The following is a 25,906-nucleotide window of genomic DNA, read 5'->3' on the forward strand; positions in this document are numbered from 1 at the left end:
GCCCTCCTGAACAGGTTGCTTTTACCTTACATCAGTGCTGTATATACCCGACATGATCACGAATGTGTGCCAGAGGCCTGTCAAGGTAGATTGGAGTAAGAAAAATCAGCTTTATGTGAAGTCTCCCCAAGAAATGAAATGAACTATGTTGAAGCTGAGCACCCTAAGCCCCTTAAGACTTTAAACACCAATCGTACACACAGGAGGTAGAAAAAATGCTGCTTACACCATGTCGAAAATGTTGAGGTAATCACAATTTCAAGCACTGACGCAAAGCTGGGTCATGTGAGGTTGAATGCCAAACAGCAGCATTTGTCAGATATTAAGAGGGTTGTGCAGTAAACACTTTGATATGTTTTCATAGCAACATCAAACAACTAACAAAGCCTAGCCGTGGTGAGAACAAGAGAAACACATGCAGTAGACCGTGGGCTGCCCACTGATTTCAAGCCTAATGTGACACGCTTTGCATCAGTGTTTTCAGTTACTCTAACAAGTAGCTTTTCATTCAGTCCTTACTGTTTTTTCCTAGCTTCTGTGGTCGTTAATGTTAAACTCTCAGGGTTTCAGCTGTCAACGTTGACACATTTTAAAGTGTCTGTTTTGTTGCTGATCACGCACAGCAGCTTTTTTGAAATGTTTTTACTATTAGATTTCTTTGTATAAATGAAGGTCAACATCATAAGTAGTGTAATGCTGAGTAGAGCTGTGCAATATTGGAAAAAACTGCAATGTGATATGCTCACAGCGTGCGGTCCGATCATCAAGCCATGACCTGAGTGCTCACACTGTTCATGACCATGACTGCCACGGGCATGCTGTCTGCACTGAAGATGTAAGGATAAACTGCATATGACTATGGTGGATAAATAGATCTATCCATTTATTAAAATCCTACAGTCTGGTCTGCATATGTTTACATTTAAGTTGTCTAGGCAAGATATCTCAGAGGTCTCACAATGTTAGGCTATTTAATATGGTATTAATGCATTTATTTATTTGGCATACTTCCAATTGGTCATTTCATCTGTTGGACTGTTACTGTGATACCAGCGGAAAGCCAGCATATGCCAGCTAACGTAAACCCTGATGTTGCTCCCCTCCTGTTCCTCGCTCATTTTCAGGTTGTGGTCAACTACAGACTGACTTCCTTTGTAGATTCACGTTGGTGGAGTCTCACTTTCTAAAAGAAATGCCATCTGACTATGTCACATACACACATAACCTGTCTTTAAAGGGAAGGCTTAGCCAGTGATACTAGTCATGGAAAATGAAAATGGTGCAAGTTTTCCTTTTCAAGCAGTCAAAAAGTTGTAGCATTGCATTTCCTCTGATGCAATTATTATGTGTGCGCACATCGCAATGTTAATGCTAAAACGATATATCGTTCAGCTGTGGTGCTGAGGTCAGTGTTTGTAGTGAAACACTAATCAGTAATTATCTCTTATGTTGTGTGTTTATTACGTACTAATTAAAACAAATGTGTCCATCATTGGAACTGAGATGTGTGTGCTCTAAATTCAAGCACTCAGTGTTGTAACACACTTTGAATAAGTGCCCTCTGATGTTTTCTCATATAACCACATGAATGAGACAAGAGATTGATCATCATTCATCCTGTGTTTGACTATTGCTCATTCATAATTCTTGGTCACGTGTGACCCTGAGAGCAACTGTGTGCTTCTGCCAGGATCCCTGTATCTGTGTGCATCTGCACCGCTGTCCATTTCAGAGTATCACTGTATCTTCTTACTCATCATTTCCACAAGATTCCAGTCTGCTGCTGTATATCAGATTTGATAAATGTCAGACCTTGTTTAATTCTATTTACTTAAGTTGTTGCAGGGCCTTGTTTTACATAAAAGATCCAATAACAGTCTAACAGTCCTTATAATATATGTAATTAATACCTGGAATCAGGTTTACCATAATATAGTCTTTGCTGTTGCTGTGAAGACCGGTTGCTTCTCTTTCCCTGCTGCAGTGTGACATGCTCCAGTAACTTTTTGTCTTTTGTGTTTATAATATGTTAAGTTATGGTCTCACAGTGATAACAGTCTGTTCCTTATTTCTCACGTGTTTGACAGAAACCCAGTTCTTCTTCTTAAAACTCCTGGGACTATTAACATTTCCAGCCAACTTCATAAAGCATCCTTAAAGGCTGCTTGAAATTAATTTTTAATCTGCAGTAACAAAAAAATCCCAAAGAACATTATTTTCCTTCCGTCTCATGTCTTCTCCCATCGTCTATCCGTTTGCTTGCCTCTGGAATGGAAATATTTTTGTTGGATGTGTGTTGCCTTGTTTTCATAAGACTCAAATAAATTGTACATTGTTTTGAGAATTAGCCTTGGAGGAAGTGAAAGTATTTCTCACTTAACAGAAAATAGAGAGAGATAGTACTTCGCAAAAAAAGCAAAAAAGTGACATTCTGTATTCCTTTAGAGAGAGAAAGAGAGGGGGCAGAAATAAACAGAATAGAGATATATTCACTCACTGAGCACAACTCACATGTCGCCCTCTGAGTCTGACGTAAAACCACAGAGCCTTCAGCCTCGCTTGTATTGGACTAAAAGTTATGACCATGAAACCTCAATCAATTTCCTTCTTTCTCTTTTTCTGTGAATGCTCTTAAACCATGTGCAGGATCACATTCACATTATCCTTCAAGTGGCAATACATTGACAGAATGAGCAAGCAGAATATTAACAAACAGATGATCAGCATCAGCAGCATTATGTATGACCGCTGTATAAGAAAAGGTCTGTTCTCTTAGCTGTTAGTGACCATAAATATGGTGATGATAAAGACAATAAATAAGTTACTGTAGGTCACAAAAACACAGTGTGAAAACCAGACATATCAATCATATCGGGCTTAAAATGTTTGGCAGGTGGTTGAGCAATAAAGCAACATGATTAAACAACAAAACAGTGCAACTGAACAATATTAGTTTTTAGATAAAACAAGGTCCACTCTGGAGCTCTCAATTGAATCACAAGATGTTCTAAAGCAGACTGACTCGCCATGAAAATATTCCTATTCCCAGTTTTGGTTTTTTTTATCACTTTAAAAGTTTAGAAATTGAGATTGAAAGTTTATTCTTGATACCGAAACAACAGTTGACTAAAAGAATCTCACTACGAGGTCCACTCAGAAAGCTGTTGTAAAGCTACAATTTTGTTGTGGAAATGTAGTCAGTAATTTTATTTACTGATTTCCCAATCAACTTTTTTCCCTTCAGTACAATCCACCTAATGCTGAATATTGATTCCATAGTTATCGGATATTTATAAAACTCAATGGCGAGTAAGAGATCCACATTTTGGAATGAATCTCGGGGCCCCATGATACACACTATTCAGCACATGAAGAACGTGAGCAGAGGCATTCATACACAACACATCACCATAATCTGCGGCTGGTAACAAAAAAAAGGTAGACTCCATCAGTTCCCGTTTGACACAAAACGAAAAGCAAGACTTGTTACTGAAAATAACCCTGCTGTCAGGATTTGTGAGGGGATAATGGACTCAAAGATGTTTGCATTCACTCACTTGAATGAAAATTGTCAAATGTTTTCTAGCCTCCAGCATGTATCTGCTCGAGCCATTGACTTTACATTGGCATAACGTGGTGCAAATAAAAATAGCTTTTCAAGGTTCTAGTAAATTTTTTACAAATACAAAACCTCAATGGATCCAAAATACACAATAGTGAGAGTCATAATTGACCCTGTTTGCAGTTAGCAGTCGTCCTGTCAACAGTTTTACAGACATGTCTTTTATAATGGAGGTCTAAAGGGAAAATGGGCCAGAGGTTTTTGGGGGGATTTTTTTTTTTTTTGCTGTACTGAGAGTAGCCATGGGGACAAATTGTCCACATGACTCAGTGATGGTGCAGCATCCAGCTCTCTGACTAAAGGTCAGGATATCTTCAAATTCAGATTTAACAAAAAAACCACACATTTTTCTTTTCTCATATATATATATATAAGTGCAATACAAATCAGTTGGCCGATATTCAAATGAGCAAATCCAATCCATCCAGAGATGTTTTGCAACATTAAGAAACTATAAGCTTTAAATAATAATGTGATATAATTATTTCATGTAATTGATTGACTGAAGGAATTGTTGGGTATTTGGTATTTGTGTGTGTGCATGTGCATGTGCATGTGTGTGTGTGTGTGTGTGTGTGTGTGTGTGCGTGTGCGTGTGCGTGTGCGTGTGCGTGTGCGTGCATACAGTAGTGATATAGTGCTTTATGGGTCACTGAGTCTCTCTGCTCAAGGACACTAAAGTAGTCATATGCCTCACAATGATTTGACCCCACATTATCTGTCTTCCTCCTCTCTCCACCATCCTTCAGCTCAAATATCTCTCTAGAGTATTCAGTGGCCTCAAGCTTCTCCCGTGCTGCTCGTTTTACTGTGATCTCATAGCCTTCAACACCTCATCTTTTCACTTACAACTTTAACCACTTTACCTTGCTCTTTAAGAAGTAGTTCCTATTTCAGCGAGATAAATCCAGTTTGTGTATGATGCGCGAAGCCTTGTGCTGCTCTGTTTTTGTCTGTATGAGGAGGCAGTCTCTTTCTCTTTTGATTTAAAGTTGCTGTCAACTTTTTGTCTTAGTCGTACACCATTACTATAACTCCTGTGACCATGAATACAGATGGAGATAATTATACAGCACTCTCTCTCCCATTAATCATCTGTAGGTCACACACACACACACATACACACACACACACACACACACACACACACACATGGCCCTGCTCCCCAGATAAACTCTTCTTTTAGTGTCCATTCATACACCTGTGCATCATAGTGTAATCATTCTGCAACATCTATCACACCTTACTTGATCCCTTCTATCCGTGTGTTTGTGTGCGTGCGTGTGTGTTATTGTGAATGAGCTGTGCCTTCATGCATACAGAAATATGGGTGCAACAGTGATTTGCTGAAAACTGAATGTACTTTGATTATCCCTGTGAAGCACTTCAGCTGCCTTATGTTCAACAGCTTAATCAATTATTGAATTACAGACATCATCAGTAGACTTAAGTGTCTGCCTGAACTGAACCAGGCTGGTGCTGGACAAAACGGAGAGTTCACCCCAAAATCTAAAATACATTTAGGGGCGCCATCTATGGTGCCTTAAAGTGTAGAAACTATTTTATTTCCACTTTAGTAGTTTTATGTAATTGTAACCTGAATATTTCCCGGTTTTAGGATGTTGGTCTAGTGGTATTTTCTAGAATCTATTGTGGTGTTCCTAAAACAGCTAATCAGAGCTGAAGAATCTCTAACGTTGCTGTAAATCTTGTCATTCACTGCTTGTGTGCCATAAAATTGTCAAACAAGGCAGAAATGTTTACTGGATCCAGTTTGGTCATATTATACAAATTTATGTTAAAATTCATACTTGGTAAGTTGGGTGAGTTCCACCTGCTCTTTACAGGAACATCTGTTTAGTAACAATTTAGTAGAAAAACTGAAGCGAAATAGCAGGAACAGGGTCAATAAATGAAACTGAAAACTCTGCATTTGTGCCGAAACAAGCTGCAGTATATGGTACGGTTGTACCCGATTCAGAACTATGCCAGTCACATTAGATTTGGCTTGTCAATATGAACATATATAACATATATAACATGAGGTCATAAAAGTACAACATTTTTTGCTGACACTAGATATCAAACAAAAGCAGGAGACTGTATCATTAAGCTGCTGTGAGCTGCAGATTCACCACTTTCAAGCAGAAGTCTCTCCTCTCTGCCATTGTTGCTGCCTGTATGTCCATAGCTCAAAGTAGCATGAAAGTCAAGAGCACTCACTCCGCAGCAATATGTGGCCAAAAATGTGACCAAAAAGTCCCCAGAAGTAAGCTACACAGCATGCTAACCAGCACAAAAATAAATACATTTTTAAAAAAAAATTAAATGACTTTTCGACTTTGTCTATTGGAGACTATTTGGAGATGTCAACTGTCAACCAAAAACTTCCTGACAAATGATCATTTGATTAGATAATTAGCTGAGATATTGTTAAGAGAAATAAATATTAGTTGCTCTCTACGCACCTTTAAATGTGTAGCTCAATGCTTTCTCAGCCACCCTGAAACTCAACACAACAAATTATTCATAATTGTAATAAGTTTTCGAAAGAGCTCAAAGGAGTGTGCTGCTTGTCCCTATTTTAATCCTGCCATGCTGCTTATCCCTCTGTAACGCAAGACGCCAGACTTCCAGGAAATCTGCAAGAAAATGAGTCCATTCTGTTGTTGAAGTTAAAGATTTTATTTTAGTGCACCCACTCATGATTAATCTTTCCACCCCAATCTACTTGGTGTCTGTCTCTGCAGTCTGTGACTTCAGGAAGACACACAGTCATTCAGGGATTCTGCCTTGATTCACTGAGTTTTCCCTCTGACTGATTTATTTTCAGCCACTGAGAAATTTCACTTGCTGTACAGTATAAAGGCATACACATGAAAATCAGGCCACTGAGTCATGCTTTCATTTGGATCAGTGTATTTTCAGCCTTCTTTGCAGCACAGGTGGTGACCAGCTTGTCTTTGTTGGTAGGAGGGTCAAAGATGAAGCTCTGGGTCAAAGTAAATGTTAATATTTTATATAAATTTAGTGGATGTTATACAATGATGATCACACAAACATCGGCCCTTATGATTACAGCTTTTGGAGAAATCTGATGTTTGACTTTCCACCAACACACACACACACACACACACACACACACACACACACACACACATTAACATATGTGTACAAAATTTTATTCTCAAGTATTGCAGAAAAGCTGCCAACCCTTCCTGAATATTTTTGGCTCATGTTTCAATTACCAAATAGGCCAGTTGCATAAGACATCATGTTGCATCACGGTGTTTGTAGGTTTCATGTTGAGGGGTTTCTCTTAATATAGCTTGTCAGGTTTTGTGTTCACATATAAACGCATCTGAGTCTCATGTGCGAAGGTGTTTATGTTGCCCACAGCTTCCATATTTGTTTTGAGTTTAGGAGAAGCACAGCTGCAGGTATTTCACCTCTCGCCCTTACCTCAATCTGTTGCAACCCGGCAGGTCGGCTCAGGTGTCTTGTATCCCACAGTTCTTAATAAAACATCATGCCTGTCAGGGAGAGATGAAAACCCGTTTCAAGGTAGGAGAGAGGGAGGAATATAGATGTGTGAAGGGTGAGATATTACCGGTATTCAACGTGTAATTAGCTCTCTTTTTTTGTGAATCCAGTGCTAGGTGGAAACCTTTTTATCTCACAGTATCAGACAGAAACGGCTCAGTGATCAGTGTAATTATCATCAGATCTTGTTAGTCAAAAACACGATGATCAGTGTAATTATCATCAGATCCTGTTAGTCAAGAACAATCTGATCTCTCTTTTTCCAAGCTCGTCTCCCTCTTTCCTCCTCCTGTTAATCAATTGCATCTTTTTGTGCACGCTTTAATGTTGTTTTCATGAAAGAACATCAGAAATCACAGCAATTCATTCTTTTTGTTTCTTTTTATCTCTCACACAAACATTTCTTATCTTTTTATCGTTCTGTCTGGGCCTTGTCTTTCATGAGTAGATGAGAGAGGTCACCCAAAGGGAAGAAAAAGATTATATAACCACATATGAGAAATGTCAACAATAAACCATGTCTGAAAACAAAGGATGACAAAAAGTGAATGTCAAATTTGAAAACTATCAATCAGCCTTGATAGGCCTCAGGGCTCATTTATGTTCAGCGTTACATACGGAGACAGACTTCTGTCTGTACTCTGCATTTATTTCATCCATCTTTGTTCATGTTTTCTGAAAGCTTACAGATACAAAATAGGGCACAGAAATTGTGGGGACAGTGCAGCATAATTAAAATAAGATATGGCAGGAGACAACAAAGAACAGATCAAATTGTTAATATATAATAATAAATAGTAATATATAGTAAAATTAGTGAAAATAATTTTCCATCCACGTCTGGATGTATGTAGTTGCTGCACAGACCTCCGTTGTCTTCAACGCTGCCTCATTTTCTTGTCACAGTGTTACGACCTCCTGCTCTGTTGCCTTGTTTGTTGTTGTGTGAAACCACATCTATGGACCGTATTAAAGCCAACATAAAGGATGAATTGAAGTATGAAGGCAGTGACGTTTACGATGTTTGAAATTGACTAATCTATTTTCTTACGTTAAGGGAACATAAATGAACCCTAAATCACAGCAGACAGAGTCCTCGCCACCACTCCTCCTACATATGAACATGATTTTTAAATTTGTCTTTTACTATCTCTTTATCTTTTACTATCTAGGCTATTTACAAAGGCTATTTATTTGTGTGAAATTTCATTTTACTCTTACTGTGTGCAGTGTATTGCTACGCACAGCATCTTCTTGCCCCACTGCTGTCCTCTCTCTTGCTCTCTCTCAATATTATTACTGCTTCAGGAGTGTGACCTCCGCACCCAGAACACTCTGTGAGAGTCCACGTGTACGCACACACATACACCAACAAGGCTTACCGTTAGCATCACATGGCTAACGATTAACGACAGTCGAGCTGTTTCGGTGACGGTGGTAGTTTGTTGGGACCCTTAAACGGCTCGTGGTCGAGTGTTAATATGGTTTTAGACAGTGAACTGACTTTGGAGAGACTGGCTTTGGCAACTATCCTTGAAAGGATAGTTTTGGATTTTTTGAAGTGGGGCTGTATGAGATACTTATGTAGTCAGTGTGCTACACATAGCAGTCAGAGGGCTCCCAGTTTGCAGAAACAGACACCCAAAGTGCTAAAATAAGCACACTCAAAAAACCCTCACATTGCAGATGTTCAGATACATTGTGCGTGTGTAACACCCCATCGTTCCCATGGGGTCAAAGAGCGTGTCCCAGCCCTCATTGAAAAACTTTGGGTTTCACAAATTCTTCCTCAGACCTCAGTCCCTCTCTTCAGTCACAGTCTTATATCTCCAGGCACCTTCATTGCTATTTCCCATTTTTCCACCAGATGCCCTTGGAATATCTCTCCTTTACCCATTACCTGATTGCCCCTCTACACACCTGTTCTGACTTCCCCTCTCTGCTCTGCCTGTCCTTCCCCACCCACCTCCTAACCTGCATCTACCTGCCTCATTTTTACAGTGTCAGGTCACTGAAGTTTCTATCTTTTAAATTAGTTATGTGCTTTTGTTTTGCTTTAAAGCCACCTTTGCCCTCCTGCTTACCTGCCTACCTGTACCTGAAACCTAAAGACTTCAAGCCCGGGACCTGTACCTGCCTGCTTACCTGTAAGTTTTTGCATCACCTCTTCAGTAAACAAACCCCTGAGCTGTCGCTGTGGCCTGCATCATCTGTACTGGGGTCCCAACCCTGCTCCCTCACTCACTTACACCAACCTGATAATTGGCAGAATACACAGACTCACTAAGCTGTTTTGACAGTAACAAATCTGTTATCTGTCGTCTCTTATTAGCAAAGAGTAGTGTGCAAAACATTCAGCTAGCAACTTCTCATTTTCAAACACTAATCAATCAGTAATCAGCTGTCACCAATTACCATTCATTCTGTGAGTAACTCGGTAGCAGGCCAAAAATTAAACTTGTCTGTTGTGAGTTTGGGGACTCTCTGTGAGCTTGTTTCTGTTGATGTGGTGAGAGAAACATTGTTTTGAAACACCACTGTATCCACTTACGCTCGAGTGGACTGAGTGTTTTGTTGTTCTAACAACTCCAACAAAGTGATGGGTCCTCTCTCTAGCTGATGGCTTCACAGCAATTTCAGGTGTCACATTCTCACAGTTAAACTTTTATTCATGCCATCTTTCGATTCAGCGTCATGGTTTTCAAACAAGACCCTCAATATTTGATCAAGAATCCTGTTAAAAATCAGATGTGCCTAATTTAGAAGGCAGATTTGACTCAGTATTGGCAGATATCTAAGCATAAAGGACTCAGATTTGGAATGGAGCAAAATAAACAACTTGATCAGGACATCCCCAGTGAAAAAATATCAAAGGTAGTCCAAAATTAGGTATATTTTCCATTTGGCAAGTAAATCTTGAAAGACTATTTGCCACACTAGGGAGTAAATGTTTGTGCCAAAATAGTCATGTAATAAATACATTTTGCTGAGATTCTCTAATGCATTTTGGCATGATTTACTGACACACTGCTCCGCTGCTCCTGTGGTGTCAGTGTCATAGTTTGACACACACGCACACACACACACACACACACACACACACACACACACACACACACACACACATTACATATGTGTCTTGCCACAAAACTGACTGTTTGAGATGCTCTTAGCTTTGTGGCACTGTTGACCGCACAGAGCCTCAGGTTGTCTGCTGAGCTATCACTTGGCGCTGGTCTGCTGCTAGCTATTGTTGTGCCAATACCTATGAAAGGTGAAAAAATAATAACAGACGCTCGACAGTCTAAACCAATACGCCAAATTCTTTGTTTCCTACAGTACCAACCGTAGCACATCGCCTTTCACATTAAAAGTCCTGCACACTGCATCATTGTTTACCTGAGTGAGTGAACCTGTTCACATGCTGAGGCTGTGATGATGATTTGTTCAATATATTTAAAAAGTGTTGGGTAGAATTTTGCTGTGACCTCTTCTTTAACTTTGTATTAAACGCAATACCTTGTTATAACAAGAAAATGTACTGAAACAAATATATCTGTGACAAAGGTGATGTATAATTTTGGTGTGTAAAATATGTTTTGCCACTTGATTTATTTATTATAATTATTTTTTTCCATCTACCGCTCCTCTTGGTCGATGGGTCAGAAAGTTAATTTTGGACACTCTGTAAACATTTTCCATGCCTGACAGACAATAAATCTAATTAAAGTTGGGGAGATGTCAGTCAAGCACAGTCCACACGCTGCTACACTTTCCTGATTAAACTACTAATCCGACGTATTATGTGAAAACTCTTGTTGAGCCATGGATATGTGGCCTCAAGTGTTCTGTTTAACAAAATTAATTAATGTATGAACTGTTTTTCCAGAGGACAGCTGAGATACAACAAATACATTTTATACCAGACTGCACCAGAATATGTAACAAAAACAAAAACTTTAAAGCAAAAAAAAATATCTTTGCACTCTTGTAAACAGACAGGTGCATGCTGGGGGAATAAAGGCCCAATTTGTAAGATTTAGGGAGTTTTAGTTGCATCTAGAAGTGAGGACTGCAGATTGCAACCAGCTGAAACTTCTCCGGGTTACAATTTCTTCATGTTCATTGTTCAGGAGGTTTTTACTTGGAGCCAAGTTTATCCGCAGAGGTCTCCTCCTCTTCAGAACAAATGGACTCAGTCATTTAAACCAGTCAAAACTCTGAAAAAAGCAGTTTAACGTTTTAAGATAAAAAAAAAAAAAAATGTTTTTTTCCGCGCTTGCCTTATGAAGGGGCTTCAAACTACGGTGGCTGAGGCAAAACCACGAGTGGTCCTATCTGGAGCCAGTGTTTTGTTTTTCTGTTCTGGGCTATGTACGAGGACCCTCTACCAATGTAAGCAGCTCATTCTGAAGTATAGGAAAAACTACAATTCTTATTTCCAGGTGATTAAACACTGAAGAAAACATACTAATTATACTATATTCCATTTCTGCCTTTGTTAGGCAAAATGTAGCTTTTAAATATATTTGCCATACTGTGCAGCAGCTGATTTTCATTAAAAGAGGATTATGTGGTTCTCTAATTTCAGAGGAATTCTTGTATTAATAGAATTATACTGTAAGTCTGTTATAAACCTTGTCCTGTGTTGAAATTCTAGATAAAAAATACCATTTATAGTCAGATAGTGGTACATTTGGTCGTTGTTCTGTTGCAGTGTGAAAAGCTTTTATTTTCATTGCAGGCTGTCAGTGTGTTATATAAGGATTTTCTACAAGCGCTGCATCGCGGACAGTGAAGCAAAAACAGTGTGAAGCTAAAGTGCGGAAGAGAGCAGATAGTAAAGGTGAAAAATTCCTTTTGTTCTGGGAAATCAATGCTACTCGGTGGCTCGCTGACGCACAGCTTCTAAATTCACAGATTGATTTCCTGTGTGTGTGTGCGCGCGTGTGTGTGTGTGTGTGTGTGTGTGTTTGTGCGCGCGATGAAACAGGAACAGCTGATGCATCCAGGTGCATATTTGTGTGTGTTTACCATATTAACATTCTTTCAGAATAGCCTGGTTTACCTACAGACTGAAAATGAAAGCCCTTCACGTTGATGTCCCTGTGGTGTTACGTATCTGCCTGCCAAACAGAATCCTAGCTCCCCATTGGGTTGTTTAAGAAGCCTTATAAGCATGTCAATGACGCACTGTTGACGCTATCACCAAGTACTTTTTATCTCAAGATTTTCTCTTCTGTGTCTTCTTTGCCAAAGGCATGATTGAAAAAAATCAGTACAAAGAGTATAGAAATACTCTGCCAGCAAAAAAAAAACATTTGTCACAGTGGTTGTGGTCACAGGTTGGCTACAGATGTTTTACATCTGTTACATGTTGTGACCAAGTGAACTGTTGTTGTAAAGGTCAACCGATGAGCTGACTGATATGCATGACTTGTGATTAAGTCAGACAGTCCCCGTTAGAGGTCAAAGAGCTCCAGCAATACTTGTAGCTTGAGGAACAACTTTATTTGACCTACATGTTTCGGCTTGTGGCGTTCATCAGGGTCATCAAGAGACATATAACAAACCTCATTTAAAAAGAAGGTAAAAAAAGTACATAAATAAACCAGTCATATAAATCCATATACATACAAGCCAGGGGATCACCTGTTAAGGTGGGTTGGTTAGAAATTCATGTGACAGTAGACCAATAAAAACCTGACAAGGGGCAAGGGGAGTGTCCTGCAGGAGAGATGAATGTCACCATATTAAGTCATGAGCCAAAGCAGCAGCAGGAGGTGGTCCAAACATGGTTTGCTTCTCTTTCCTGGTCGTTGCCTTTGATGCTTGATTGTCAGGTCATTAGGCTAATTAGCTGGTTGCAGCTGGGAAAAAGCCACTTGCTGTTGTTTGTGAGGTGTTCAGTGTTGCGAGGGCTTTTACAAGAGAGAGACTTGTAGATTTTGCTGAATCTTCCCCATAAAAATTCCAAGGAACTCTTTCCAAGTAAGGAGAAAAACACGGATTTGTATGCAGCGTGAATTTCGCCAAGGCTGCATACAAAACAAACTGGATCTTTAAACAAGGTGTTACTGCACGAGGTGTTTGGCGGCTCCATTGTGAATTTGGTGGAGCTCAGCAGCATGTGGGTTTTTCCAAATTAATGGTGAATTGGCAGATATTCTCAATATATTTTCAACATATTTCACTGTAAAGCTGGGTGACATGTAGCTGACCTGTCCTTGTTGATTCTTAATCAGATACTCACACAGAGATTGAAATACAGACCTCAGGTTGTAACTCAGATGGCTGGGTTTTTTTTTAATTTGCTGTATGTGATATATGTGCTGGTATTATACTCACTGTGTCGCATTCAATGACTATCTATCTGGTTTCTTGTCAGCTCTATAATGGCAGTGCTGCCCTTCAGTGTTTTCAGATCAGATTGTTTAAAGTCATCTGGTATAAACACACAGTACATACAGTAGCTAAGCAACTACTCTATTGACTTGTAATTGTGTGCCATGTTACATATTGTCATAGTGACTTCAGCCATGTGGCTTTTGTTGTTGTGTGCAACCTTGAGGTGTTGCAATGGTCATCTTGTTCTTTAGAAACTCACACACCACCCTGGCCTTTAAGACTCACAGGAGAAAAGATTAGACTTTTGCAACAGTACATCAAATCAGATTGGTCTGAAAACTAACTAGTAGTTGAAGCTGTTACATAAATGGAATGGAGTAAAAACTACAATATTTCTTTTTGAAATGTAGTGCAGTAAAAGTATGAGGTAGCAGAAAATAGAAATGTAAAATACAAGTACCTCTCATTGCACAGAGGTACAGTACTTGTGTAAATGTATTTTTCACCACTGCTCTCTACTAAACCACTTGTTCTCTACGCTGCCAAACTAATTATGAGATTGATGCTATATCTTTGTTTCAAGTCTGAACCATCATTTCAGTGGATTGAACACCCACCTAAAACACATTATCTTGCTTATCAAGACATGTCGTCTGTCAATATTATGCTGTTAATGGTTGATAACTTTAATGGTTACAAACAGTAACTCACGGTTTTCTGCCCCTGAGAGTGTGATGCAACGAATAGCTGAATAGTATATAAATTCTAATCGTGCTTTTTATAAACAGTCCAGCTCCAAAAATAGAAAATATATTTGTGGCGGCAGATGTTTCGATTCTTGCAGGCCACAATTATTAGGAAACACTGCCGTGCAGAAAACGAGTACAAGTTTGTTGTCATGGAGAGTGAAAGATGGGGACGATGTTTATTTACTTTGCATTACCAACTTTGTAACAATGTAGTCTGAAGCCAACAATTAGCAGGTTCAAACCATCTCCACACATCATCTACTGAGCTGCAGAAAGATGCTTAAATTTTTACATTTCAGTCTGCTAAATGACTGTACTGACAAACTATAGTCGGCCAAGGTTGGCAACCTCGCTAACATAGCAAAAGATATGATAACTGATAAGCAAGTGTGCATGGTGGTTGTCAGGGACAAGGTTAACATTATATTTGATATATATTAAAAAGAGAGAATGATGGGGTCATTGTTTATTCACTATCCAGTATATTTTTCAAAAGCTAGTCAGCAAATTACCGTGAAGACAGCGCTTGACTTTGCTCTGCTGTCTGATCAGCTGAGACACTCTAATTAACACACTAATGTTACATATGCTACACACAGTGCTGAGAATCGCAGCGCGCTCTGCTGGAAAAACTATGTAATGACACCATTTCTTAATCACTCCAAGCATATTTTTCTCCTTTGGAAAGTTTTCATATTGGCGCATAGTAGAAAACACACATGCTGATACCAATCTTTGTGATATGCCCACATCAACAAATAAAATCTTGAAATATACAGTATATACTTGACAAAGATGTCTGATCTGCTTGAGTTTCTGAACTCTCCAGTCGTCTCTCCTTTACAAGTAGACCCTAAGTGTGTTTAAAGCTCCCTTTAATCACTGAGCAGTTTTGGGAATAGACTTGAAGGCTACAACCACCATCACTTCTTTGACTGCTGCTCTAAAATTAATTCCTGCCTAATCTGACCTGGCAGCTCTTAATGGCTTCTGATTTTTAATCCTTTCCCATCATGGGCCCACTTAGGTCCTGGGCTATCACATTAGCAAACTACAGCATATTAATTAAAGACCATAATTGATCAATTAACTTCTGAGGGCAGAGGATGAACTAAGCAAGCATAAATATGAGGAGAAACGAGTGTGAATTCATGTGTTGATTGCTGACCAGTAAGATTGTGAGGAAAATGAAACTCTGTTATTGTGGTGTTACACCGGTTCGGCCTTGGCATACTGCTGTCTCTGGCTGTTTCCATGTGGTCTGTATTCCCTCTGGAGTGGATTATATAAGCCTGTTAGAGCGTTTGCTGGTTCTCTGTTTAATTTACACTTTTACACCCTTTACTATCCATTGTGCTGCCTCGTCTCCTTCGTCACCCTCTTCACCCTCTTCACCTGCGAAGGGAGCATTACTGAGCCCCAGGACCCTCTTATCAATAGCGTTGCTCCCACCAGGGTTGATAATGAATGTGGGAACTTGAGCCAGTTGAATTGGAGCATCTCCCAAAGGGGAGGCTTAAGTTTTAATTAGCAGAATTAATGGGGCAGAGTCAGACCAACAGAGAGGGACACAGAGATGCTCAGGAAAAGTCTCCTATTGAACCTAATAAGGCTTCTGAATCTGATGGGTGCAACCACAGGGAGATTTATTCCAGGAGAGTTTGTGCCACAGGATGACAGCAGACCACGTCTTCATCCTTTTGTAGTAGAAACAAAGCCTTACGTAAAACTAAAGAGCAGCTCTCAGGATGGTGGCTTTTATACTGCCGCAGCTCTCTCTTTGGAGAGTGCGCGCTGCCTCTTGATCTGTATTAAATCCACCTTAATCTCAGATGATTACTCATTTGAGCTTAGACACAGCCAACGCTATCAATTAGGTAACCTATTTAAGCTAGATTGCATTACATTGTGACCTATGTTGCCAAGTCTCATTACTATGTTTCCAAGCGGGCAAGGGACCAGCATCAGTTACGTAAGAGCTGTTTTTCAGCTGATGGCTATGTACCCTGCATTTAATGATTTATAACCCACTAGTGAGTGTTTGCCCTGCTGCACCTGTGTGTTCCTGAGCAAAGACAGCCTCGAGTTCCTTTTAATCTCTAATCTCTTAATGGCAGTTCTGTCCTTGTTTTATTCCTCCTTCCTGCATGCAGAAGTGAGCACAAAACTTTTAAAGTAAAGTTTGTCACAAGTCCAATAAGAGTGAAACAATGGAACACAAGGAAACCCAGCAGCAAGAAGCTGCTTTCTCTTAACTGGAAAAAATGAAGGGAAGGTTAAGAATTTGAGAGAATTTGTGATGGTGGAGGGGAAGAAGTGCTGGTTAGATGGGTGAAATTGTAGCTGTGGGCTCAGGGTGATAGATCTGTGAGTGCTGCCAACTGTCCCCTGCCAAGGTCCAGAGGACAAAACAAATTTTATGTCACACGAAGATTGTGTGTGCATGAGTGGATGTGTGTTTATTTTCTAAAATTGAAAAGATGAGGCCTTTTCTGAAAGCACTGCCATCTAAAAAAACTACAAAATTGGTCTTGTATTGTAAAGCTCCTAAAATGACTGTCCACTCACATTCACAGGTGCTCACAAACAATCCTTATTATTCAACACAATGTGAGAATGCACCGTTTTAACGTGACACTGTATAATATGATCCCCCCTCCTCCAAATCTTTTCTGTGGCAGGTCTCTGAGTGAAAGTCTGCAGGGGGCTCACCATGGTGCAGGAGAAGAGTGACGGGATAAACAAAGACATGGTCCTTCCACCAATCCAACAGAATAGACCTGCTGTAAGAACACTGCCTGCATGACTCTCTCCCACTGTCATCTCCCACTTTACTCCATGTGCACCAATCTCAAACTCTTTGTTCTTCACAATCACGAGAAAACATGCAGGAACAAATGTGCTTAACTCTGTTTGATGTTTACCAAATCACAGGATGTGATGTGTCAGTGAGTCATACTGATCCAGCAGAGGATGAAGAGGATTTTTAATACTTTGACATTTTGGGAAATCTGTTTATTTGCTGTTAAATAAGAACAACAATACCTATCTTATGTCTGTGTAGCTTATTATAAAGACTGAAAATTGAAAGCTAACTTGGCCCAGTCCACTTCAGGGATCAGATTTTCAAGATCAACCCCTGAACTGGCACTGCGATGTGCTGTGCTTCACCCGGTCCACCACCTGCACATATAACCAATAAGATACTCTGCACGACTTTGTGACACAAGAACTACCGCCTCACCTAAAACAGTAAATCCTATTGTTATTATGTTAAACGCAGAACTGAAACAGGATATAAAATTAAGACAAAATACCACCAACAAATCACCTTTTTTAGGGGGTCACCTGCCAGGTGTCTGCAAGTAACTGACCTGATACAGGACTCTAACCCTCTAACCAGCACCTCTAACCCTCACAAACAAACACTTCACATCTTGTTTCTTTAATCTGTACTCCGTATTTTTTTAAAAGTCATGTTCAATAATGCCAGATGCGACATTATTGTCAAGTTAGCACGTGAGATCTACTGTTTTTCTCATGTTTCCAGCAGATCCTTTAAAAGCCCTAAAAGGCATTGAATCCATTAATCTAAACTTAAGGCCTGAGATGGCATTAAAATGTATTAAATTAATGTTTAAAAAGTCTTAAAAATGCTCAGACGTGGGAAGTAGGATTTTTATGAATTGAATGGTTTTTCCAACATTGCATTTTAAAAGTTCAACACAATGGGTAACATTAAAAATAATAAGAAGAATTTTTCAAATGTCTCTTGCATTAACATCACCAAAAAGAAATGTTTTATATTTGAATATTTATTTTAAAAATAAAGTAAAATTCTCTCTAACCTAGGTAATTGATGTCGGTTTATGGTGTTTTTTTTCTTTCAATATTGGATACTGTAACATTGATCTTAACTTTTATTCCAAGTTACATTTTAAAAAAGTCTTAAAAGTCTTAAAACTCCACTTGCCCTACGCAGTAGGAACCTTGTTACTGTTATGGTCCTTTAAGACAGAAAAGTTTGAACCCATCGTTTAACGCACAGACATCAGTCTCCTTTATTTAACTCTGGTCAAAAACAGAAAAAAACTGTTATCAAAGTAATCCTTTAACAGCTCGATGGGATGTGGTTTTTAGCCTGATGATACGAAAACTTGGCCTTCACACTTGTAGCACTCAATGTTTCTACTTCAAGCCAAGTCCATTTTATTATTAAAGCCCAATATTACAATTTTTCCCAAAGGGACTCTACATCAAGGTTATAAGGTAGCACACAACACACTTGTTATCTAAATTAGTATGGTTATTAACATTACTGATAGTTCGGTTGGCTCTTTGTCAATACGGTAATGTTTAGCCTTTAAGTGGACGTTTTCTTGGCAAGGTGCCGCTTCAGTCAGCTGCTGTGTTTTCTGGAATCCATCATCATCATTCAACTAGGAGAAAGTGTCATTGATTTTCGGAGATTCATTAGCTAACGTCGTCTGAACGGGGTAATAGGTCTGAATCCTAACAAACACTTAATTTAAGGCACAGTAACAACACACACACACACACACACACTGCATGATACTTAATGGGTATAGTTGCATAACACAAATATTTGTACAACTGACCAGCAGTCAATGTGCTGCAGGAGACCTGAAGTCTGATTAGTATACAGTCCACAGTCTGGCCTGTGCTTCGGTGCATGAGCTGTTTATGCCTGATGTGCACTGATTGCCTGATAGCAGGTCTCATATGGGCCCTCTATTAATATTTACAGCACTGCAAGTTGCACGCTCCCCTGGATTCAGAGTTAGGCCAATCACAGCAACACAGAAATCATAACAAACTCAAAATAAAATCAGGAGAAAAGAACAGAAGCGTTAAAAATAGCTATTTGCTCTCCCTCTTTTTAATTTACCAGTGCTGTTATGTTTCTGAGAAATTGGGGAAATCAAATGTAGCTGGCTGACTTTCAGATGTTTGAAAGGTTAGTTTTAAAATGTCATATGTTACAGGTTATTAGTAAACCTGTTAAAAATGTATAAAGCAATGTAAATATTTAGATTATGTCATCAAATTAATGTAATTTATTACATTTGATTACTTTTTTTATTAGTTTTCTTAAATGTTTTAAACTGGGCAGTAAGACTGAATGTTTGACATCAAGCATTTTTATATTGACAGCATTTTCACTGCTGGTTAACAGGCTTCATACTGTATAGTAGAGTCGCTCTGATTTCAGAAAGAAAATAACGTTTATTTCCTGCACTGAAATGTGTCACAGGTATGGCAGACATTGATATGATTGGCTTAATGATTTTTTACAGGTAAGGTGCGGTGAATGAACAAGTGAATGTGGTAAACTGTTCAGCTGTGGTAAAAATTTGACTTAAGACTTTTGGAGTCTACTTTGTATTAGTTTGAGTGGTTGGAATTATTTTTGATATAAAGATGCATTGCTTTGTGTAACAGTCTTTCCTTTGATGCCACTGCTCTGCTGTCACAGTGATATTGTTGCGTGTCCCTGTCTTTCTCAGGCATATTTTACTAGGGATGGGCATGAGTGCTCAATTTGGCTGTCATTATTTGTTCAATGTATGGCATAATCGCTGCAAAACCTCCCACATTTAAACATGACTTTTCATAAAAATATTTTAATATTTAGATGGGTAAAATCCTATTTCATTGTAGACCTGCATGCAGCTTGTTGCTTCAATCACCTCCTCAGCCTCCTTGGTCTGCTGTTACTCTCTGTTTATCATGAGACACTTGAGGACAACTGCTGCAGGAGTGTGAGCTCCATGCTGGGGACAGTTGGTCACACAGGCAGTGACAGGGCTAACTGTTTGGATCACACAGCTTACGTCTGTCAACATTTATTAAAAAGTTTAACAACAAAGTCGAGCTGTTGGGTGTTCGAAACTGCTGCTGTGTTAGCTCACACTGACAGGCAGATGTTGAACTGACAAGGAGACGAGGAGACAAGCTCCAGAGACGGTCCCTTAGTGCTGCGTCTAACCGAACAGAAAGTTTGCTGGTTTTTCCTATGCTGGAATGAATTTATGACTTAAAAGGCTAAATGAAGCCTGTAGTTCAATAAATGCATTTCATATTGTAAGTACACGAGTACTTACAAATACAAAATTAAATAACACTAATAACAAATAAATGTAGTTGAAATCTGTTAAATTTACTAAAAAAATATGCAATTCAATTAAAGTTACTCATTAAAGTGTGATTATAAAGTGGATACATTCACCCATATTCCTTTGGACTTTGACTTTTGATTTAATGAATACTTGAATATGGAAATTATTAAAAATGCCAATCTTTAAAGTTTTCATTAAAAAAGAAAAGATTAGAAACCCTATCATGCATATACATGGCCAAGACATGGACACTCTCCTGGAGAAATCAAGCTGTGGAGATTAGGTTTCTCTGATTTTCCACTAGAGAGTCCAGGCTCCAAGAATTACCACATATATTCAGTTCCCAGTTTATTAGGTACACCAAGCTAAAACCAATGTAGTCTGATACAACAATCCTGAAATAAATCCCACCTCCAAATGTTGAGTTAAACCTGTTTATCGAGGTGATTCTATTGTAGGAGGATATAGTTCACAGAGTTTACTGTTATTTAGCCTCACTGATATAATTGAGGTGAACAAAATAAAAGTAACACTTGTGGTTGCAGTCCCTTTGCATGTGACAGCTTCTTGGTGTAATTCATTTTTTTGTTTTCCTCCCTCTCAGTTGTCTTGGGCATTGAAGATCAAGAAAAAATTGAAAATGGTTCCTCAGTGTCTCGGCAAATTCAGACCGACTGTTGGCCAGTGCTGCCACCAGTGCACCCCCGACAGTCTGGTGAGTGTGCAGCATAGAGGCCGGAGGAGGTCAGAGAGAGAAAGGAGAGGAAAGGTTAATGATGAGAAATTAATAAAATGAAAAGTATATTGACTTCACATGATGCACTGAGACTAGTGAATTTAAAGATGCTTAAGTAAATATCCTTATTCGAATGGTATCCTTCAGCTTCATCTGCTGTTATTACAAAGACTGAAGAACTGTGATGAATAGTATATTTGCATGCGGGATGCACTCCCTGCATGTCAATATATTTGGCCAATCAGATGTAGCCCTTTTGTTTTACTGTCCAGGGGACGCGCTGTACTGAAAAAATGTTATCAACGACACCTGCTGTTTTCAGGCATATTATATATCTTGCGAAAAACCAGTTTTGTTGTTGCTGTTGTTTTTTTCATCAATTCAATAAGTGAAAAGAAAACATAAAAACTCTAGAATGAAAGAGAATCACCATATTTCTCTCTATGTTGAAAAACTAAATTTATAAGTAAGATATTGAAATAGCTGCTGTTTCTTTGGGAATGTCACAAATCACAGTCATACAACACATCTGATTAGCCTCATACTGGGTGGATGATTTTGGTGCTCTCTAATCCCAGCTCAAAATGTAACATTTTTAATAATGTGTTGTACGTAGACTGTATGTAAATATACTAGTGCTGTCAAACAATTAATTGTTTTAACTGTGATTAATTGTAAAATTTCAATAGTTAATGCCAATTTTTTGCATTTTTAATCACGTTTTAAATCCATTATTTTGCATTTCACAACAGTTTTAAAGTCCATATTGACGAGATAAAGCAATTCTTACTACATTGTCTTGATTAGGAATCAAATGAGAGCTAAAAACTGCATGGGACTAACAAAAAGTGGACATGTCTGTAATGGGAACCCATAGAACCTATTTTCATTCAGATATCATGAGGTCAGAGGTCAAGGGTTCCCTGTGAAATGGCCATGCCGGTTTTCTATCGCCAAAATCTTCCCTGAGAACTTAGTCTGACATGGTGGGAACCACTGGATTCTTTCATATGATACCAGTATCATCGCTCTGGCTTTAAAACTCTGACCTGTACAGCCTCTTACAGACAGGAATGTCGGCTGGCGATTAACGCAATTAAAAAGCCCTAAAAGATGAATAGATAGACAGAGGTTTTGATAAAGTTTAAAACAGATAACCTAAATAGATAAAGTTTTCAGATGTGGGAATTGTATTCAGATTACAGGTACATATTCAAATAGCATTATTAGAATCAAATAATAAAAAAATGAGTACACACTACATTTTTTCCAAAAAAAAAAGAATAAAAAATTTGAATGGGGACCTGCTGAAATGACCACCTGTGGATTCTGTGGAAAGGCAGATCAGCATCACTGCATTGTCTATGTTAGCAGCGCAAACCTAAAGCAGAAAGACATTAAAACTGTGTACTTTAATATTTGTTTATTTGTCGGAAGTTATATCATCATTGCAGTATTCAACAGTGTTATGGTATATCACATGTTGTCGTAACACCCTGGTCACCTGTCTGTGTGTGTTTTTGTTTGGGTTGTAGCGTAAGAAGCCTGGAAAAACCTCTTACCTTGGTTTTCAAAACCTGCTGATTGTCAATGAGACACACACCAGGTATTGATAAAATCTACAGTATTGTGGCTTGCTCATGCAAAATGTTCCTGCACTCACCCATGCACATTTTCTGCCTCTGCATTGTGTGTTTTGTATCGCAGGTATAGAGGCTGGCTAGTGCGGAGGGTGTGCTGCGTGCTGTTTGTGAGTGGGTGCAAGGTGTACGCGAGTCCTGTTAGCAACAGACTGGAGAGAGTCTGTCAGAGCAACAGGTACCTGAGGGGAGAGAGGAGGAGGAGGAGGAGGGGGGGGAGGGGGATGGGGGGGAGGAGGGGGAGGGATGCCAGAGGAGAGTAAATAAATGATAGGCAGAGATACAGAAAATGAAACGGGCCCTGCAGTTCTGAAGAGAGGGAGAGAGAGAGGAAGAGAGGAGATAACAGAGACAAACAAAGATATAGAAAATGAAGGCCATCATGGGGTCTGTGCAGACTGAATGAAGAGAAATGGGATAAGTTTGGACTGTCGTCACACTTTCCGTATCTCTGTCACAGAGTCTCCAGTTTGTATCTGTTGTTTTCTCTCCTTCGGTGTAATTGAGTTTAACCTTAATGTAACCTCTTTACTCAGGGATGTTGTTGTTGTTTTACTGGGAGGCGGGTGTTTGTCTGCATGTAGGACAGAAGAGGCTTTGTGATGTGTTAACCCTGCTGTCCTGTGACCATGTGTTTCAGGGTGAAGGCGGCGGTTGCAGCAGAGCATAAAGCATCCGAGGAGGGAGACAGCCGAGGGCAGCTCAGCCACCTCTCCCCATTCCTCCCCCTCATTAACACCTGCATCTCCCCTGGCCTCATACGGTGCGTCTCTGTTTGTTTATGTGTGTGTGTGTGTGTGTGTGTGGGGGGGGGTCTGATGAGCAATGGGCAAGATTCAGGCAGTGTTGTTTATTTATTCATAAAATACTGTTGTGTATTGATTTCCAGCTGCACTGTTCAACCCTGTCATAGAGAAGTAACAAGAAATAAATACGATACAATATACATTATCTGAGAGATTGAGGCAGAAGTAGAGTTGTGATGTTCATTATCTTTTTTGTCCCATAAGAGGAATTATTTTTACAGGAGGGTATCAAAAAAAAAACACAATCATGAAAAAAAAATACAATGAAAAATAACAAGCAGCAGCGTACACGGCTGAAAAAATTACACAAATGGAAGTGCCAAAAACTGCAGTTCATCAAATTGCTACGTGGTGCTGTCTCCACGGGCGAATCAGTCCCCATAGACTCCATGTTAAATGCCCAATTTACTCACTGCTCACTCCCCAAAACTGCCAGCCTTTCATCCAGATATGGTCACTTCTGGCTCCAAAAAACCAAGATGGCAGGGGCCAAAATATTGAATTCAAGGCTTCAAAATGGAGGTCCACAAACCAATGGCTGACTTCACAGTAGCTACGTCCATCATTTATACAGTCTATGGTTTACAGCGTCTTACAAAAATGCTTTTGGTCTCTTTAGCTGATCAACATTCATGATAACTAAACAGGGGGTGAATTTTTATATAACTCCCCCATTTACATTTTATTGAGGCTTAAAGTTAAACATAATTAAGGGTGGGACTGCTTGACTATCCTCAAACCTCCTCAACTCCAATCTGTCATTCAAATATGGTCACTTCTGGCTGTAAAATACCAAAGTGGCAATGGTGGCAGTGCCAACTCAAAGCTTCAAAACAGCAGTCCACAAAACGGTGGGTGACATCACAGTAGCTACGTCCATTATTTATACAATTTAAGATCGGACCAGTAGCAATAGCCTTCACCGATCTGCCTGTAAGATGTTTAGGGGACATCTGTAATTTACAGCTACAGAAAACTATCAGGGTTACGCTTAAAATTATTTATCACTAAATCGTTTTAACACGTGTAACCACTTCTTCCTCTTCTAGACTTTATGTATTGAAAAAAAAAAGTTTTCTATGTGCGGTTGTAAAAAAAACCCTCAAAAAACGTCTTTTATATTTCTGGCAGATTAGACTCTTCACTGCAGGCTGAGCTACTTTATGTCTAGTTAACAAAGTTATATTCTCAAATGCCTCTGGGCATATAAAGATATAATTATGACTGTTTTTTGCCTCCGTGTAAACAGTTAAGTTGGGACCTCTCATCAGAAAGATTTCAATCAGATTGAAGAAATATTGCCCATGTACCCACAGCCATTGTCATAAAAAGACCTTAAACAACACTAACAAGTATTGTTTGTGTAGCCAAAGCCAGATAAAGCTTGTCCCTTTGTGATAAAGATTTCTCTGGTTGTCCAAAAATGCTTAAAATGAATTAGTAGGCTGCAGCGTTGCACTGCCTTATGTGAATTTTTCATTTTGAAGGACATGGACACACACCATCCTGCTGCCATAAATACTCATTGCTGAGGAATGTGTTTAAAAAGGCTGCAGTGCCCAGCTGATTTAGGGAAGTTTATATTCTGGACTTGTTTTTAAAGATTTACTTCTTCAGAAAGAACAAATGGGCTCCAACAGAGACAGGCACAAAAAGTTGAATGTCTTTTGAGAGACGGACCTTCGGCCTCTGTCTCCTCGTGTTGATAATAACAAAAACACAGAACACTACCAGCCTTATCCTTAAAGTACTGCTATACCCCCAAGGGCATCAGCTGCTGACGTTATGGAGAAGACGCCAGTCAAAGCAGTAAGCATCACTTTAGCAAATACAGAAATGATTTGTTGTTCAATTAAAAACAAGACAACACAGCAAAGTCATTGAATTTAACCAAGAATATGAAAATAACCCGATTTATCTGGAATGTGGTAGCAATTTTCTCTGTGTTCAGTTTCATCTTGCCAATAGCGTACAACAGAATGTTCCTGTTTTTATTTTCACAAGCTTCAACTTTTATTTTAATCAAAGAACAAAATATTTTCTAATAAAGTTGCTCATTTTTTGGCTGATTATTTAAACTGATGAAAGCTGCTCAATATACCAGTCACCTTACAATCACTAGGTTTGCATGTACGAAATTTTCAGGTTTCTGCCCTCATTACAAGGAGAACCTGGAAAAGACATGGAATTTCACAGTCATGGAATAAGTAAAAATGATTGAAAGCTTTGGAAAAGTCATGGATTTTGTGTAATGAAATTGTAAGATTAGTAGTTTTAACCTTCCACTTAACGTAACATAGTGCAGATTTATTTTCTGGAGAT

General features: G+C 39.1%; 1 protein-coding gene across 1 annotated transcript in view; it reads left to right on the forward strand.

The window, feature by feature from the left end:
• The window catches only part of gpat2 (glycerol-3-phosphate acyltransferase 2, mitochondrial), a 149,827-nt gene that overhangs the window by 83,487 nt on the left and 40,434 nt on the right, over window positions 1–25,906 (forward strand). Inside the window, exons 4-8 of the mRNA XM_042488786.1 lie at window positions 16,944–17,047; window positions 21,007–21,117; window positions 22,674–22,744; window positions 22,846–22,956; window positions 23,419–23,541. Coding sequence (XP_042344720.1) covers window positions 16,976–17,047; window positions 21,007–21,117; window positions 22,674–22,744; window positions 22,846–22,956; window positions 23,419–23,541 — 488 coding nt within the window. The 5' untranslated portion in view covers window positions 16,944–16,975. The remainder of the gene's footprint in view (window positions 1–16,943; window positions 17,048–21,006; window positions 21,118–22,673; window positions 22,745–22,845; window positions 22,957–23,418; window positions 23,542–25,906) is intronic.

Source organism: Plectropomus leopardus, chromosome 6 (genome assembly GCF_008729295.1).
Source record: "Plectropomus leopardus isolate mb chromosome 6, YSFRI_Pleo_2.0, whole genome shotgun sequence".
In the NCBI taxonomy this organism is placed as follows: Eukaryota; Metazoa; Chordata; class Actinopteri; order Perciformes; family Serranidae; genus Plectropomus; species Plectropomus leopardus.